The 16,537-nt window shown below is 53.3% G+C and overlaps 1 protein-coding gene across 4 annotated transcripts in view; it reads right to left on the bottom strand.

The window, feature by feature from the left end:
• SHANK2 (SH3 and multiple ankyrin repeat domains 2) overlaps positions 1-16,537 on the bottom strand; it is a 672,941-nt gene that overhangs the window by 567,829 nt on the left and 88,575 nt on the right. For all 4 annotated transcript variants that reach the window (XM_033203947.1, XM_033203946.1, XM_033203948.1 and 1 more), the window contains exon 3: positions 11,187-11,405. In XM_033203947.1, coding sequence (XP_033059838.1) covers positions 11,187-11,393 — 207 coding nt within the window. In that variant the 5' untranslated portion in view covers positions 11,394-11,405. The remainder of the gene's footprint in view (positions 1-11,186; positions 11,406-16,537) is intronic.

Below are 16,537 nucleotides of genomic sequence, written 5' to 3'. Positions count from 1 at the left end.
CATCCACAACACGAGGCTCGGATTACACAGATGGATTCAGGGACCTCCACCTCTACGGGATCTGCTAATTCACCTTTCTCAGGTGAGACTTACATCCACCTTCCTCTTGACTTCTACCCAACCAGCCCAGGAAAAGCCAAGAGAACAAAGGGGAGGAAATGCCAGGGCAACGCAGGTCGTGGCCGCACGGGGACATTCCCTATTCAGGATCTGGAGCCAGAAACGCAGACATCCGGAACAGTCAAGATGCCAGCTCTGCAAATGCAAGTAAGCAGCGTTCGGCAAGAACTCAGGAAAGCCAGAAAGAAATCCAAGTTTCTGAGCACATCATTCATTACGAAGAAGCGCATTTCACATTCAGAAGTTCCTCTGCCGTGATGCTTTCCGTCATCAATTTCTGCATGATGCATTTTTGAGGGCCCATGATAAACACAAGCTTGGCAGGGGCCATGGAAAGGTGCACGCAAGTGTCTTCGGGCCTTTGATAGCTGTTCACGTGCAGTCTGTGTACCCGCACGCCTCTGACGAACACGTGCAGTCTGTGTACCCGCACGCCTCTGACGAACACGTGCAGTCTGTGTACCCGCACGCCTCTGACGAACACGTGCAGTCTGTGTACCTGCACGCCTCTGACGAACAACCAATGTCAGGGTCACCCCAAACTCCAATTGGTTTATTCCCAAATGCAATTATCCAAATGAGATAATACTTCTTACTGTAGACAGAGGCCCACTGGGCTGGTACGCGTGGTGGCAAACACTAAGACCCTCGCACGGGTAACACACGAAGCTGAAATCACAGATGTCAATGGAACAGGGAAATACGGGGTGACCTTGACTCAGAAGGACAGCCTGGTCAGGGGGTGCTGAGGTCCAAGGGTCAGGCTTAGTGCTTCTGCATGTTTAAATGCCAATAAAGGGTAACGTAGCTGTGGATTCGTTTTTCCAATTAGAACATTTTTCACACAGTGAAAGCTTCATGGCAGCCGCTGAATGCTGTGGCGAAGGGGTGAGCACACTGTACCTCCGCGCGATTAGTAAAGAGGTTGCCTGCCTATCTCTGCTGTTGTCAAGGGGATGCTAAACTGGGAGACACTGCTTGGTGCTGCCAGCGGTCCATGGACTCCTTGGGGGTGACTTAATCTTCCTCTTTCTATAGCCATGATTTCAGGCAGTGCCATCGTAAAGCAGAGACCAGATGCTGGCCAGAGAAATCCCTTTAGGAGCAGTAAATTGAAGTGAAGTAACAGGCAGCCATGGAGGGGAGTTATAATTAAAAAGTCCTGACTGCAGACACAAAATACTTACTGTGCACCCACAGCCTGGCTCGTAAGTGCGTTAAACACATCATCTCTTCCTTATGTTCTCCAGGAGGCGGCATTAGCACCCCCACGCCCAAAGAGGAATGCTCCAAAACTCCAGATCATTTCCAGAGCCACACAGCTGCAAGAGGAGGAGCAGGGATTAAGGGGGTCCCCGAGGCCGAGCTAATGAATTCAACTCGATCCCGGCAGCACACAGACGGAGCTGTGAGTCAGGAAGATTAAGCCAGCAGGAGGTCAGAAAGTGGATTAAAGACGAGGCCACAGAGGCTGGTGAGGCTGCTGCTGGGACGCAGATGCTGCTCGGAAGCTGTGATGCAGGAGGCCTCGTCCGCCCAGAAGGGAGGGCAGCGAGGGAAGGGTGGAGGCTGGCAGGGAGGCAGAGTCGGAGCCAGGCTGGAGAAATCGCCCAGGTCCAACCTCAGAGCAAAGATGCTGGAAAAAAGCCTCACCCTTGGATTTAACACAGAAAAGTAAAAACTGATGATCTGTGGCCCTGGTACTGCCACCCTCTGGATAAGCCTTACCAGACTGGGTTGTCAGCAAAGAGGGGACGGCTACTCCTCACCAGCATGGCCTCAAACTACAATACTCCCCCCACAGTGTGGGATTTATAGAGCTTTGCTACAGAACGTGTAGTAATTCCAGACCAAAGCCACTTTTCCCATACATTATTTTCTCCATGAGATTTAAGGTATTAACTCTAAGCTGAGGCAGAAGAGCACCTCAAGTCAGACGTTTCCCGTGCAGGCTACGGAGACCCCTGCAAACTGGGGCAATCTCTCCCACGTACAAAGCTCAAACCCAATATGTAACAGAGGAAGGGTCCACATACAGTCCTTACAATATTTGCTTTAAATGATGAGTAAGAAAATAAAGTCCTTCTCTGCCTTTATCGAGGGCGCCCTGTGACATGAATGATAACCAATATGATCAAGGCTTGACTTTCCATGGTAACTTCCAGGGCCTTCCCTTTTGTTTTAAACAATTTGTAACTCACCACTTTCTTGATTAAAACAGTCAAGTGTAAACCACTCCTCTTAAGGACAGGGAGGCTAGTTTTCATTGCTGTATTACAGAGACAGTGGAGGCAGAGGGAAGGCTGAGGGGCTGGGGAGCAGCACTCTCTTTGGTCTTAGCAACCAGTTAATGAAACCACAAAGGAAATCAGATTCCATGCCTTCCACCTCCCCAAGAGGTAATCCAAATGCATACTACAAAGGACATGGCAGGGCTACTCAAAGTGGAGACCAAAGATCCTAACCATTTATTTCTATAATCAAGAGAATGGATAGATGGGTGAATGAGTGGATGGGGGGAACGAGGGAGGGGTGAGGTGGGTAGGAGGATGAGTGGATGGGTGGCTGGGTGGGTGGGTGGGTGGATGGAGGAGGGAGGGAGGGAGGGAGGGAGGGAGGGATGGATGGATGGATGGACAGATGGCTGGGTGGGTGGGTGGTGGATGGATGGATGGATGGCTGGCTGGCTGGCTGGCTGGGTGGGTGGATGCATGATGGATGGATGGATGGATGGATGGATGGATGGATGGATGGATGGATGCATGGATGGATGGATGGATGGATGGCTGGGTGGGTGGATGGGTGGCTGGGTGGGTGGGTGGATGGATGGATGGATGGATGGATGGATGGATGGGTGAATGGGTGGGTGGGTGGGTGGATGCATGGATGGATGCATGGATGGATGGATGGATGGATGGATGGCTGGGTAGGTGGGTGGGTGGAGGCCAAGGAGCCCTGCTGCCACCTACTCCCCAGCAGGCCCAGGTGTTGAAGAGAACACAGCAGAAAGTAAATCTGACCAGAACTGGCTTTCTACCTGGAAAAATCCACCTGAAGAAGTCAAGAACAAATCTTCCTGAAGTGGAATTAAGAGGCTACCATTCAGGATCACGGCCACCCAAGCCACCAATCTCCCAGACACACAAACTCCATCAACTCCTAGTAGACGACACCCAGCTCTCACCTCGCAGGAGCCAGGAACAAGGAGTCAGACACACACACAGCAAAGCATCCAAACACAGCTTCTGATGGTAACGAACCACACCCCTGCACCAGCCGTCCAGAGCCCCCTCTCACAATGGGGCGGGGGAGGGGCACTCACACAGCAAAGCTTCCAAACGCAGTTTCTGATGGTAACAAACCACACTCCTGCACCAGCTGTCCAGAGCCCCCTCTCACAATGGGGTGGCGGGGGCACACTCAACAGCAAAGCTTCCAAATGCAGCTTCTAACGGTAACAAACCACCCCTGCACCGGCCGTCCTGAGCCCCCTCTCACAATGGGCGGGCGCCTCATGATCTCTGAGGATGAGGAGCCAGCCCCAGGTACAGGAGGGGAAGATAGGCTCAGACGTTGCCAGGACAGGTAGAGTCCTCCCAATATTCAAAAGCAGAGGAATCCTCAAATACAAAATGCAAATGTAGTAATTATGTGTCTGTGACCAAAAAGAGGGGATTAAATCCTGGAGGAGGAGGAGGTGAAACCTCCTTGCTCCTGGGGTTCTATTTTAATCCACAATAATAAGCAGGCAGGCCAAGGTCACTTTGGAATCAAGCATATCCGCCTGGGCGTGGTGGTTCGTGCCTGTAATCTCAGCACTTTGGGAGGCTGAAATGGGAGGATCACTTGAGCCCAGGAGTTCAAAACCTCTCTGGACAATATAGTGAGACCCTGTCTCTACTAAAAAGAAAAAAAAAATTCCCAGTGTGGTGGTGTGCACTTGAGAAGCTGAGGCAGGAGGATCCCTTGAGCCAAGAGTGCAGTGAGTCATGACTGCACCACTGAACTCCAGCCTGAGTGACAGAGCAAGATCCTATCTCAAAAAAAAAAAAAAAAAGAAAGAAAGAAAAAGAAAAATCTGAGAGTCCATTTGGAAGCAGCAGACAGACGAGAGGACATCCCCGTCAGCAGGTGTGTGCCACAGGGTGAGGCAGCACAGGGGGAATGAGAGGGCAGGGGCCTCCCAGCATGGCAAAGGTATTAATGAGCATTGAGTGACTGCACGGGTGGGGAGAGAGGGAGGACAGGTGAGTGACAATGTGTGGTCTTTGAGGGGGTCAGGATGGTAGTGCAAACGCTTTTTCCTAAATGAAGTACCCCACTTGAAGATGCACGTGCTTTATAAATGGAAGCACTGACTCAAGCACAGAACGGGACACTCGCTTTCCCAAAGCCTCTGCCGGGAGGTGGGCCAGTCGCAGAGCTCGGCCCTCAGAGTGACAGCGGAGCTACTTGGTGCCAGTCCTTGGGGAGAGGCAGACGTGGGGCCGACGTACACACCCCAGGAGAGCCCGAGAAAGGCCACTGCAGCCCCATTCTATTTTCTTCTCTGCTCTCCTTGCAACATGGCATTCACTGTGGATTAAAAGAGAAACCGCTTCGGGCCATGGGGCCAGTTTTCTTCCCTCTTCCTCATTCACGTTCCCCCAGAAATAACAGAGCTCACCGTAGTTTGTATTGATTTTGGCACATGCCACTTGTGTAAAAGGCCACGCTGAATGTCCAGTGCCAGCACTCCACCACAGCGCATTTCAGAGGACGCAGAGATGCTGCCCTCCCTGTGCCCAGAGCCCACCCCACCACTCCCTGCGTGGCCTGGGAAGCCCACCCACACAAGACTATTCAAGTGAGGGCTCTGGTTGTGCCTGAAGGGTCATGGGCACTGCTAGAGGCTCTCACTCAATGACTTAAAGCTTCAGTCCCACTGGAGGGTGAGGCTCAGAAACAGCACTCACTCGGCCAGCAGCAGTGGGCCCGGACAGCAGGGGAGGAGGGGCAGCATCTGGGGGGAGGAGGGGCCGCCCAGGTGCTTCTCCAGGACCAACTCCCAGCTGGCGGGCACTGGGGCCTCGGTGCAGACTCACTCGGCAGCTCCTGGCTGGCTCTTCCAGGCACGGTTCCAGGAACGGTCTCGTGTCCCTGGCTACACAGAGGACTCAGCCCCACAAGGGATTTCACACGGGAACAATGTCTGCTTTGTTGCTGAGAGCTCACACCCAGAGGATTTCTGGTGTTGGCCTCCAGGGGCTTTGTTTGCCTTGAACAGAGTGAAGCAAAGTGGTCTTCAGAAGGTTCCAGAAACAACCAGGCTCCCACGAGTGGAGACGAAACCCTGAAGAGGCCCTGGCTTTCACGAGGAGGTGCTATAGATTAAATCTGGGCTGGAGCAGAGCTGTGGCTCCATCTGTCACTCCAACAGGTCTCTAGTGCCTCTAGCAAAGTGGCCAGAACACCTGCTGGGGAAACACCCAGCCCTGCAAGGGGAAGATGACCCTGTCAAGGACAGCGTCAAACAGGCAGGGAGGCCGGGTCCAGCCGGGTGTAGGAGGCCCCTGATCTCCCGACACCCTTGCCCCACTGCCGATGGAGGACCTCGATGGCTGCGATGACCAGGGCCTCCCTCCTGTGTGGCGGATGAGAGCCTCCGAGTGTGGCTGGCATCTCCAGGAGGGTGGACTCAGGAGAACGGAAACAGTAATGGGTGCTCCCCGGGCTGGACGCCAACCCGCAATGGCTCACTTCACAAGTGGTGTTTGTGTCCCGACAGGTGGAACCCCGAGGCTCAGACCTTCAGACCCTCACCCAAAAGCAGAGTGAATGGAGAGGGGGATGTGAGTCTGACTCATGCTGGGACGACTGGGGCCGGGGCTGCTTTGAACACAGCGCTGCCTGCTGGCCGCCTTCCTGCCAGGAATTCGACTTACAGGTGCAAGTCAGCCCAGTACCAAGCAGCTGGTGGCGCAGTCAAAGCCAGTATCCCAGGGCTTCCACCCAGCAGGTTTCAAGGTCCAGGGCTGGAAACCCCCGGGACACTGGCTCTGCCCCTCACTGGCTCTGAAGTCTGACCCTCCTGTTCCCATCTGTAAACTGGGATTAAACATAAACCCTCCCCATGACTAGGAGGGGGCAGTGGGGCTCCCGGGGCTGGCTGGTGTCCTGCACCTTCCTCCGCCTGCAGGTTACACACTGTGCTCCGTCTGAGCACATGGGACACACGCCCTCTGGACAGGTGTGTCATCCTTCAACAAAGATGCTCACAGTGCTGTCTACCTCAAGGCTGACAGCACTTTGGGAGGCTGAGGTGGGCAAATCACTTGAGGTCAGGAGTTCGAGACCAGCCTGGCCAACATGGTGAGACTCCGTCTCTACTAAAAATTAAAAGAAAAAAATTATCTGGGTGTGGTGGTGGGTGGCTGTAATCCTAGCTACTCAGGAGGCTGAGGCAGGAGAATTGCTTGAATCTGGGAGGCGGGAGACAGAGGTTGCCGTGAGCTGAGATAGTGGGCAGATCACCTGAGGTCAGGAGTTGGAGGTCAGTCTGACCAACATGGTAAAAAAAAAAAAAAAAAAAAAAAAGAACAGCAAACAAACAGAAAAATGTCAAGCAATTAAAGCAATTAGAGAAAAAGATAACAGATATGAACAAGAAAAATCCAATATAGGCATAATCACTATCCCTGAAATAAAAGATCCAACCGATAACACAGAAAAAGTAACAAAATACAGGAACAATCATTAAAATGAAAACATCCTTAAACAGAATCTGCAGAGAGAAAGTTTTTTCTAGGAAAAACCAATGATGTCCAACACCAAACACTTCCTGGTCCAGCAATGGAAGCTACTTCTTTAGGAGTCTAGTCCAAAACAAAAAGTCACCTATGAGATGGAAAAAATAAATCTGTTGGCCTCAGATGTATTCAAAGCAATGTTCAGGGCAAGAAAACAATCAAACAACATCCCCGCAGATGGGAAATTGTGACTCAAAAATACAGAGGAGGTCAGGTATGGTGGCTCACGCCTGCAATCCCAGCACTTTGGGAGACTGAGGCAGGTGGATCACCTGAGGTCAGGAGTTCAAGACCAGCCTGGGCAACATGGTGAAATCCCGTCTCTACTAAAAAATACAAAAAATTAGCCGGGCGTGGTGGCAGGCACCTGTAATCCCACTTACTTGGGAGGCTGAGACAGGAGAATTGCTTGATCCCGGGAGGTGGAGGTTGCAGTGAGTGGAGATCGTGCCACTGCACACCAGCCTGGGTGACAGAGTGAGACTCTGTCTCAAAAAACAAACAAACAAAAAACCCACAGAAGAAAAGAGTTTTCAAGCCGGAGGGAACAAGTTGACATTTTCGAAACACAGCCAATCCTCACTATGCATGAATTTTGGATTGGGGGTGTGCCTACTTGCTAAAATTGATTTGTAACCCCAAAAGCAATGCTTTTCGCACAAAACAGCCAAAGGTTTCAGTTGCCCGATGCACGGGTTCCCACGGGAGAGTGAACAAGGTGGTGGTCCGACTTCCTGTCTCAGCTCTCACCTTGCAAACAGGCATCTGACTGTAGCCCACAGAGTGTCATGATTCTCACATTGTTTGTGCTTTTTCTTGGCGATTTTGCCATTTAAGAGGGGCCCTAGTGAAGGGCTGAAGTGCTGTCTACTTGTCCCTAAGGCAAGAAGGTTGTCATGAGCTTCACACAGAAAACGTGCCAGAGAAGCTTCACTGAGGCCTGCGGGAGAGCACTGTTGGCTGTGAGTTCCATGTTAATGAATCACCATTACATATTAAATAAGGCATCTTTAAACAGCAACGCACATAAAGCAAGATTGCATACTGACCTATGGTCAAACATGCGACCAGGGGCTTGTAGAAATCAAACCCTGCACTTCCCCTGGGAGCAATGGCCAAGGCGTCACTCATTCAGCATCTGTGGCAGCTTTTTAGAACACAAGTACCACAGCTAATGAGCATCGACCGTCCATTCACTGAGAAAGCACTGCTCTCAGGAACTCTTCCTAAAAAAAAAACCACTGAACAATGAATTCCCTCCGATTAAAGGCAAAACAACAACCAGAAAAGGATCCGGCAAAAGTAAAGGCCATTGCAAAGGCAACTGACGGCAGTGACCCCCTCAAGACAGAGAGACAGTGGCTGCGCGCCCTGGAAGCATGGTGGATAGTAAGTGGGAGGGAGCATGACAGCGTGCAAAAAGTCACTGTCCACACCCAGCAAGGCTCGGGAGGTGGGGGAGGGGAAGTGTGTGTGCGCGCGCGTGGGTGCACCCTTGCACGCATAACTAGCTACTCATTCACCAAACTGATGCCCTTTTCTTCCTGGGCTCAGACCTCCACTGCGTTTCCCAGCCTACTCTGCAGTCAGGTGCAACCTCCTCATGAAACCAGGGAAGATGATGCACTTTACAAGTTCTGTCTCTTCCTCTCTTATCTTCTGGGCAGATACAGAGGACCTGGTGGAAGATTCCAGAGCTCCAGGGAATGGTCCAGCTATCGAATGGAAAGAGTCTGGGTCCCTGAATGTCTGTATGGATCAGAACTTCCCACCTGTCCATCCTGCCAAACCAGGTGGACTGAGAAAAGAGAAAAAAGTAAAGCATTGATATGTTAAGTGCCTGACATTTGGAGGCCTTTTATTACAGCAATGAGCTTAATTTACCCCTAAACCATATAGGAAGAGGACACAGTGAGAAGGGAAAAAAACTGTAATAAAATACAAAACAAATTCCAGCCTTCCACTGTTTCGTAATCACTTTTAACTTCACAGATTTAGCTGGAAAAAAGTCTCTTGTGACAAAAAAAATAAAATAAAAGAAGCATTTCCTTCACCATCTTTTTCTCCTCTTACACTCAAATAAAGTAACATTGATGATGTTCATTTCTTAAAAGCGTGTGTGGTTTGAGCCCACATTTACCAAGGTATTTCTATCCATATACACATCCACCCATTGCCTGTAATCCTGCAGAGCGGCATGTCGGAATGGGGGTCCACAAGTGTTGATGTGACCTCCACTGCTGAGTCTGGCATTTGTGCTTTCCTGCATTACTTGATCTTTACGTAACAATCATTTATAGCTTTTATAAGAGGCATTAAATAACATAGAAGAAGGAACTCGAAAAGACCACGCCTATCCTCCTGAACAGCCTTTGTACTACCAGGACAGCCCCTAGGCCCTGTGGCATGGCTGGATTAGCTCTGGGGCATCAGGCCACCCTGAGCTTCCCCCACTATGGGTGTCTAATCTTTTGGCTTCCCTGGGCCACATGGGAAGAAGAATTGTCTTAGGCTACACATAAAATACACTAACACTAGAGAGAGCTGATAAGCTAAAAAGAAAAAAAAAGTTGCAAAAAAAAAAAAAAACAAACTCTCAGAATATTTTAAGAGAGTTTATGCATTTGTGTTGAGTCACTTTCAAAGCCGTCCTGGGCTGCATGTGGCCCACGGGCCTTGGTTTGGACAAGCTTGTCCTAGACGCTGAAGCCACCTGGCTGAGGGCATCCCTAGAGGGCACGTGTTAGCCCCCTCAGCCCAGTTAGCATCTCTCCCAGAAGGAGCAGGGCTGGGGGTAGGCTGAGCAGAGGGTCCCTGCTAGACCGCAAGCTGCTGGCACTGGGGGAAGAGGAGACACATTTAGCTCTCGCTGGGGACCAAGCCTGAGAGGTGCTAACCCCAGGGCATCTCTTAGCCCCTCCACAGCACCAGGAGCTGGGACCTTGGATGAGCACCAAGTGAGGCACCAGCAACACTCAGCCAGCAGGCAGCACGATTCCCCGATCTCCAGCACCTGGGCCTCCCTTCCCCATCGTGGCTGGGGACAGGAGACTGTACTCAGAGGTCGGGGTGGATGCGGAGCACTGGGCTCGCCTCCTCAAGCACCTGCAGCAGCCTACACCGCCAGCCCACCTCTCCCCGTTCCTTTCACCCAAAGCTAAAATGAGAAGGGTCCTCCCAGCCCACTGAGGCCCCGGGAGACCCTTCTAGAAAGCACAGACGGAGAATGTCAGGAGCCTCACCCAGATGCCCCTCTGAGTCCTAACTCTCAGATGTCCACCATGTTCTACTCCACAGCAAAAGGGCTTCGTACCAACTGCCCCTACTACTGTCACCCCCACCCGCCTTCCCCAGGTGGACAGACGGCGTGTGAAATGCTCACAGGCCAACCCTACTAGGTGCCTGTCCACAACCATGATGTTTGCTCCATGCTTCCAGCTCTGTCCCACACCTCCGATTTGAGACCACGTGAGGCACAGTCCCTGCTGTGAGGAAGAGGGAACACGGCTATGCGACCGGCCCCCAGCTTGCTCAGGTGGATTCAGGCAGAAGATGAAGCCACACCCCTTCCTCTGCACACGAAGGTCCCCTTTACAGACAGCCCCAGTTCCCAGGGGCCATCGTCCTCCTCGGGGAGGAAAATCCAACAGTGGGGACCCCCAGGCATAAGGACAGACGTCCAGGGCCCAGCCAGCGTGAGCCAGGGCAGCCTGAGGGCTCTGGGGGGCACAGGAATGACACTGGGCCCAGGGCTGGAGGGACAGGAGGAGGCAGACAGTAGCCACGTGGGGACGAATGCTCAGAGCTGTACCCCCTGGAAGTGGGGGGGTATGGGACACTGCCCCTCAGGCAAGGTGGAGTCCGGCACCAGGAAGAGGCAGGGCCAGGCCTGAGAGCCTCCTGCACTTGGTGCTCGAAGCCAGTTACAGGTGTGCCTGCTGCCTGGGTTTCCTCTGCAAGGCTGTGAAATGCTCCTCTCCATCTCTGGGCCCCTTGCCTCAGGTTTGGTACATAGCAGATGCTCAGAGGATGTTTGTGGATGGAGGCGGGGACAGTGACCGCGACAGCATGATGTGAGCCCAGTGGTAGCAGGGAGGCGAGGCGGGCACAGGAGGGAACCTGCTGGGAGCGGGGCAGAAGTATGGAGCAAGGAAGGAGCACGGTGTGCCTGGAACAGTCGGGACCACGGGTCCGGGGAGGACCAGAGCAGCCCTCTGGTGTTCAAGCCACAGGTGACATCGTCCAGATGGGAACCAAAGGGCAGACCACAAGGCTCACCGTCTGCTGCAGGTCATGGATGACGACGCGGATCACCAGCGTGTTGCCCTGGCTCTCCTCCGTCCTGGCACCGCCCGGCTTCTCCGCAGTGGCCCGGATCGTGTCATAGATGGTCTCTTCTTTGGAGCTGTCTGACTCTGACCCCACGGAGTAGTCGGAGAAGCTCTGGGCCATCTCGTCCTCACTGGATGTTGGGCTGCGCGGCATGGCTGCCTGTGTCTTCAAAGTGGGAAGAAGGAAGACAAAGAACAGGAAATGTGAAAATGAAAGAAAACCCAGGGGCAAGGTGAACGCTGGCACTGGAACACACGTGGTGGACTTGCTTTCACAGTCGTGTTTGCTGGTGTGACCGCCAGCTGAGGGCCCCGTGTGTGCACACGTACAAATCCCAAAGGGCGGACACGAGTCAGCACTGCCTGCTCTCCCTGGAGCCTGAGCAAGAGGCAGCAGCCAGGATCCAGAAAAACCCTGCAAACTTTGGTACCACAGCCATGAAACCCCAGCACTCAAAAGGAGCCTGAGTTAGCTACGGGGATGACCACAGCTTACAAAGATGAAGCAGAGGGCCACCGAGGCCATCTGAGCTGCCCAAGGTAAGAAAAAAGGCTGCCTTTTGTTTTCCTTGGAGGACAGAGCTGCAGGAGAGGAAGAAACACAGGTCAGAATGGCGGCAAGTTCATGCTATAATAACCCCCTCTGCTTTAAACACAGGGCAACGATAGGTACCACGTTAAAACAGAACAAAAAGCCAGGGCCAGGCTCACAGATGAGAGAACCTCCCAGACCAGGACTGGAGAGGAATCCGAGTCATGAGCAGACTGCAGCCATCAGACTCGGGGGGCCCCAAGAGGCAGGGGCAGCTGAGAGTGCAACTTCCTCAAGGTCAAGTGCAATAAAAATTACCCCACAAAGAGTCAGGTCAGGTTGCCAAGGGCCACCTTAGACCAAGGCTTTTTTTTTTTTTTGAGATAGAGTTTCACTCTTGTCACCCAGGCTGGGGCGCAATGGCACGATCTCGGCTCACCACAACCTCCGCCTCCCGGGTTCAAACGATTCACCTGCCTCAGCCTCCGAAGTAGCTGGGATTACAGGTATGCATCACTATACCCAGTTAATGTTGTATCTTTAGTAGAGACAGGGTTTCTCCATGTTGGTCAGGCTGGTCTTGAACTCCCGACCTCAGGTGACCCACCTGCCTTGGCCTCCCAAAGTGCTGGGATTACAGGTGTGAGTCACAGCACCCAGCCAGACCAAGGCTTTCAAGAAGGACACAGACTGAACTTTGGGGACAGCCATCCACTATTTGGTGGCTGCATCTATGGCATCCTCCACCTCTGCAGGGCAGGAGTGCAGAAAGGGTTGGATAAAAGTTGGCTTGACCCCGGCGATGGCGGGGACTGGTGGAGGAGGGGCCGTGCTGAACCAGCAATTCCACTTCTGGGTGTATTCTGCAGGGAAGGGTGAGGCCACGTGCATGCGGAAAAGCATCTAAGATTGTTCCCTGCCAAAGCAGCACATGGAAATGCATGGTCACCCTGACTGTTTAGGGACCACTTGATCAAGCTGTGGTCTCTTCATTCCCATGAACTCCACAGCTGTGACAATGAATGAACCCAAGCTGCATGCGGATGATCCCCAAAACGTAACACTGTGCAAAAGGAAGGCAATTTGCGGAAGGATTCAAACCATAGACAGTCATTTCCAGATAAAGGCTGGAAAGATGCCACACAGTCCCGCAGATGGTACGTGGGCATTTTCACCCTGCGTAATGGCGCAGAAGCAGTCAACTGGAAGGGCACAGGCCCAACGCAGGAGAGCAGTTCCCTCTCAGAGGAAGTCAGGGTGGGCTGCGCTGGCCACGTTGCTCTGAGCCAGGCACTTCTGAAAGCAGTTCCAGCAACTACGGCACAAGGTCAAACTTGATACAGTTGAGGACACAGATGTTTGCCGTATTATTATTCTCTCTGTTAGAAATCATTCACTAGGAGTTGGCCGGGCGCGGTGGCTCAAGCCTGTAATCCCAGCACTTTGGGAGGCCGAGGCGGGCGGATCACGAGGTCAGGAGATCAAGACCATCCTGGCTAACACGGTGAAACCCCGTCTCTACTAAAAAGTACAAAAAACTAGCCGGGCGAGGTGGCGGGCGCCTGTCTGTAGTCCCAGCTACTCGGGAGGCTGAGGCAGGAGAATGGCGTGAACCCGGGAGGCGGAGCTTGCAGTGAGCTGAGATCCGGCCACTGCACTCCAGCTTGGGCGACAGAGCAAGACTCCGTTTCAAAAAAAAAAAAAAAATCATTCACTAGGAGCAAGGAAGGAGGGCCGGAGTGCCGGGGGCAGAAGAGGCCACCCCAAAATATGCCGCCTGGGCATAAGGCCCGTCCTGAGCCGAAGACGATGGAGGAGAAACAGGTGGGAGAACAGCTCGCTGCCTTACCGCGCCGCCGGTGTGCCTCAAAGCAAGAGGTAAATTCAGACCGCACGCCCACCCCCACCACACCAGGAAGGACAGAAGTTCATCACTGGAGACAGCTTTAGACCCTTGTCAGCTCTGCCCTGGAGGAACCTATGGAGCCAGCTTCACCAACAGACTAGCCTTCAGCTGCTGTTCCTTTCCTGCAGCTCAGCCACCTCCTAATTGACCCGTCCAGGAATTCACAGTCCTTTCCCTTTGTCTTGTCTCTTCTCTACAAATGTGCTGTTCTTGCACTGAGGCACTACCCAAGCCCAAGCTCTAGCCACATTTTGAGATACTCTTCACGGACAGGTGCTCCACGTGTCCACAAACTGTTTTTCTCTTGTGACTCTGTCTTATGTCAGCTCAATTTCAGGGCCTCAGGTAGAAAGGAGGGTAGCAGGAAAATAAATTTCTCCTCTGCAGGGGGAGGGATTAGAAGAAAGGAAGGAGGGGAGGGAGGTGGATACATTAATGGATGGATGGATGGATGGATGGATGGATGGCTGGCTGATTGTGTGCATAGGGGAGAAGGAGGAAAGAAGGGAGGGAAGGAAGGAAAAAAGGAAGGAGGGAGGGAAGGAGGAAAGGAGGGAGGGAAAGAAGGAAGGAGAGAAGGAAAGAAGGAAGGAAAAAGGGAGAGAAGGAAAGAAGGAAGGAAAAAGGGAGGGAGGAAAGGAGGGAGGGAAGGAGGGAGGGGAGGGAGAGGAGGGAGAGGGAGACCAAGGGAGGGAGAGGGAAAGGAAGGGAAGGAGGGAGAGGGAAAGGAAGGGAAGGAGGGAGACGAAGGGAGGGGGGAGACGAAGGGAGGGAGGGAGAGGAAGGGAGGAGGAGGAGAGAGAGGAAGGGAGGGAGAGGGAGGAAGGGAGAGAGAGGAAGGGAGGGAGAGGGGGAAGGAGGGAGGGAGGGAGAGAAGGAAGGAGGAAGAGGGAAAGAAAGAGAAGAGGGAGATGATGAGGGAGGGGAAGGGAGGGAAAGGAGGGAAAGGGAGGGAGGGAGAGGAAGGAAGAGAGAGGAAGGGAGGGAGGGAGAGGGAGAGGAAGGGGGGCGGGAGAGGGAGAGGGAGGGAGGGAGGGAGAGGGAGAGGGAGGGAGGAGGGAGGGAGAGGGGGGAGAGGGAGAGGGAGAGGGAGGAGGGAGGGAGAGGGAGAGGAAAGGAGGGGAGGGAGAGGGAGAGGAAGGGAGGGAGAGGAAGGGAGGGAGGGGAGGGAGAGGAAGGGAGGGAGAGGAAGGGGGGCAGGAAGGGAGGAAGGGAGGGGGAGGAAGGGAGGGGGAGGAAGGAGGGAGAGGGAAAGGAAGGAAGAGAGGGAGGGAGGGAGGGTGGGAGGAAGAAAAGGGAAAGGAAGGGAAAAGAGGGAGGGAGGGAGAAGAGGGAAGAAGGAGAGGGAGAGGGAAGGAGGAAGGGAGAGGAGGGAAGGGAGAGGGAGGGAGAGGGAGGGAGAGGAAGAAAATGATGAGAAGGAAAGCTGAGATGATTTCCTAATGCAGGACCTAAGTCTGTTGCCAATTATTCATATTAATGGATAACCATGACATTGATAATCCCAAATCAATAGTTTAATCTTCTATTTAATCTCTGGCTATAAACCAAAATATATTTACTGTGCATCAATTATACATGAGGAATCCCCCTAGGGTGCACGCGGCTTCATGTCCAGCCCACATTCTTTCTTTGTAAGAAAGGCGCCATGCCATGGTCCACAGTCTTCGGAGCACACTGTGTCCAACCACCTAACACAATCCCTGCATGGGTCTCCTGGGAACTCTCGGCTGCGTGGAGTGGGGTGGGGACAGGAGCTTCCCACTCTGTGTGTAGACACTTCACGAGGCACAGATGATGGCACAAGCGGAGAAAAGGGGGTGCCTGTTTATTGCCATCGAGTCCCTAAAATGGGAGTGGGCTTTACAGGAATCCTGAACTTAAGAGTTTTCACAGAACATCTGGATTTCAGTCGTCTCTAGAAAAATCACAGGCTCCTGCCTCCTGGGCCCACTCCACCCACCTGGCAGCCATGTGGACACTGGGCTGTGTGGCCCTCTCGATGGGGCAGGAGCAACATGATTCACCCAGCCCCACCTCGCCATGCCCTCTGCACAATGGGAGCTGCCGCCCCTCCCCATCGAGGTACAGTGAGGCTCACCCTGCACCCAGCTCACCTACCCCATCAGCCCTGGACCCTGGCAGCAGAAGTGTAGGTTCACAGACCCTGTGCTAGCGTTTTATAACTGGGGGACTCTGTGAGTGTTCAGGGATGTCCCGGGAAGGCCACAGGCAGTTCACCAGGAACCAACGCTCTATGTCCAATTAGGAGAAAGCTGATACCCACTGCTGGCTTCCAGCACTCCTCCAGCGTGGGAAGAGCCTGCCGGGTAGCGGAGGGCGCTGGAACTATGTCCTCAGCAGGCACTCCGGCCTCGCCCTCAGCTTTGCTGCCCAGAAACCTGACAGCAGCCACTCCCTATCAGGTATCAACCTCCATCTGTGGGTGCGATGCCATCCCATTCCACCCGTTTTTATTCTGGGTCCTCATTCTCCTGGGCCCTGCTGGGTTAGAAAGCAGTGCAGGCATGAGGGTGAAGGAAAGGAGCCCTTCTTAAGTGGAGTCAAAGCTACTCAGAGCTCATGTCACCCATTAATGCAGAAAGAAGCCGAGTGTGGTAGCAGGGCCGGCCTCAGTGTCAACATCTGAAAAATGGCCGAGTGGGAGCCCCAAGCTCAGAGCCCTGGCATAGAGCAGACACGGCCCACATTGGTTCTGTCCCTGCTCAGGTCAGATAATGTCCGACTGGCAAGAGCAGGCAAAAGACTGTCCAAGCTCCAAGCTGCTTCCAGGGGGGCATGTGTAGGAAGCCTCCCTCAGTGGAGAGTGGGCACCCAGTGAACACACTGGGTGGGAGGC

The sequence above is a fragment of the Trachypithecus francoisi genome, unplaced genomic scaffold, assembly GCF_009764315.1.
Source record: "Trachypithecus francoisi isolate TF-2019V2 unplaced genomic scaffold, Tfra_2.0 Lachesis_group8, whole genome shotgun sequence".
Taxonomy (NCBI): Eukaryota; Metazoa; Chordata; class Mammalia; order Primates; family Cercopithecidae; genus Trachypithecus; species Trachypithecus francoisi.
The sequence above is the reverse complement of the archived record's forward strand: the minus strand, read 5'-3'. Positions and strand labels throughout refer to the sequence as shown.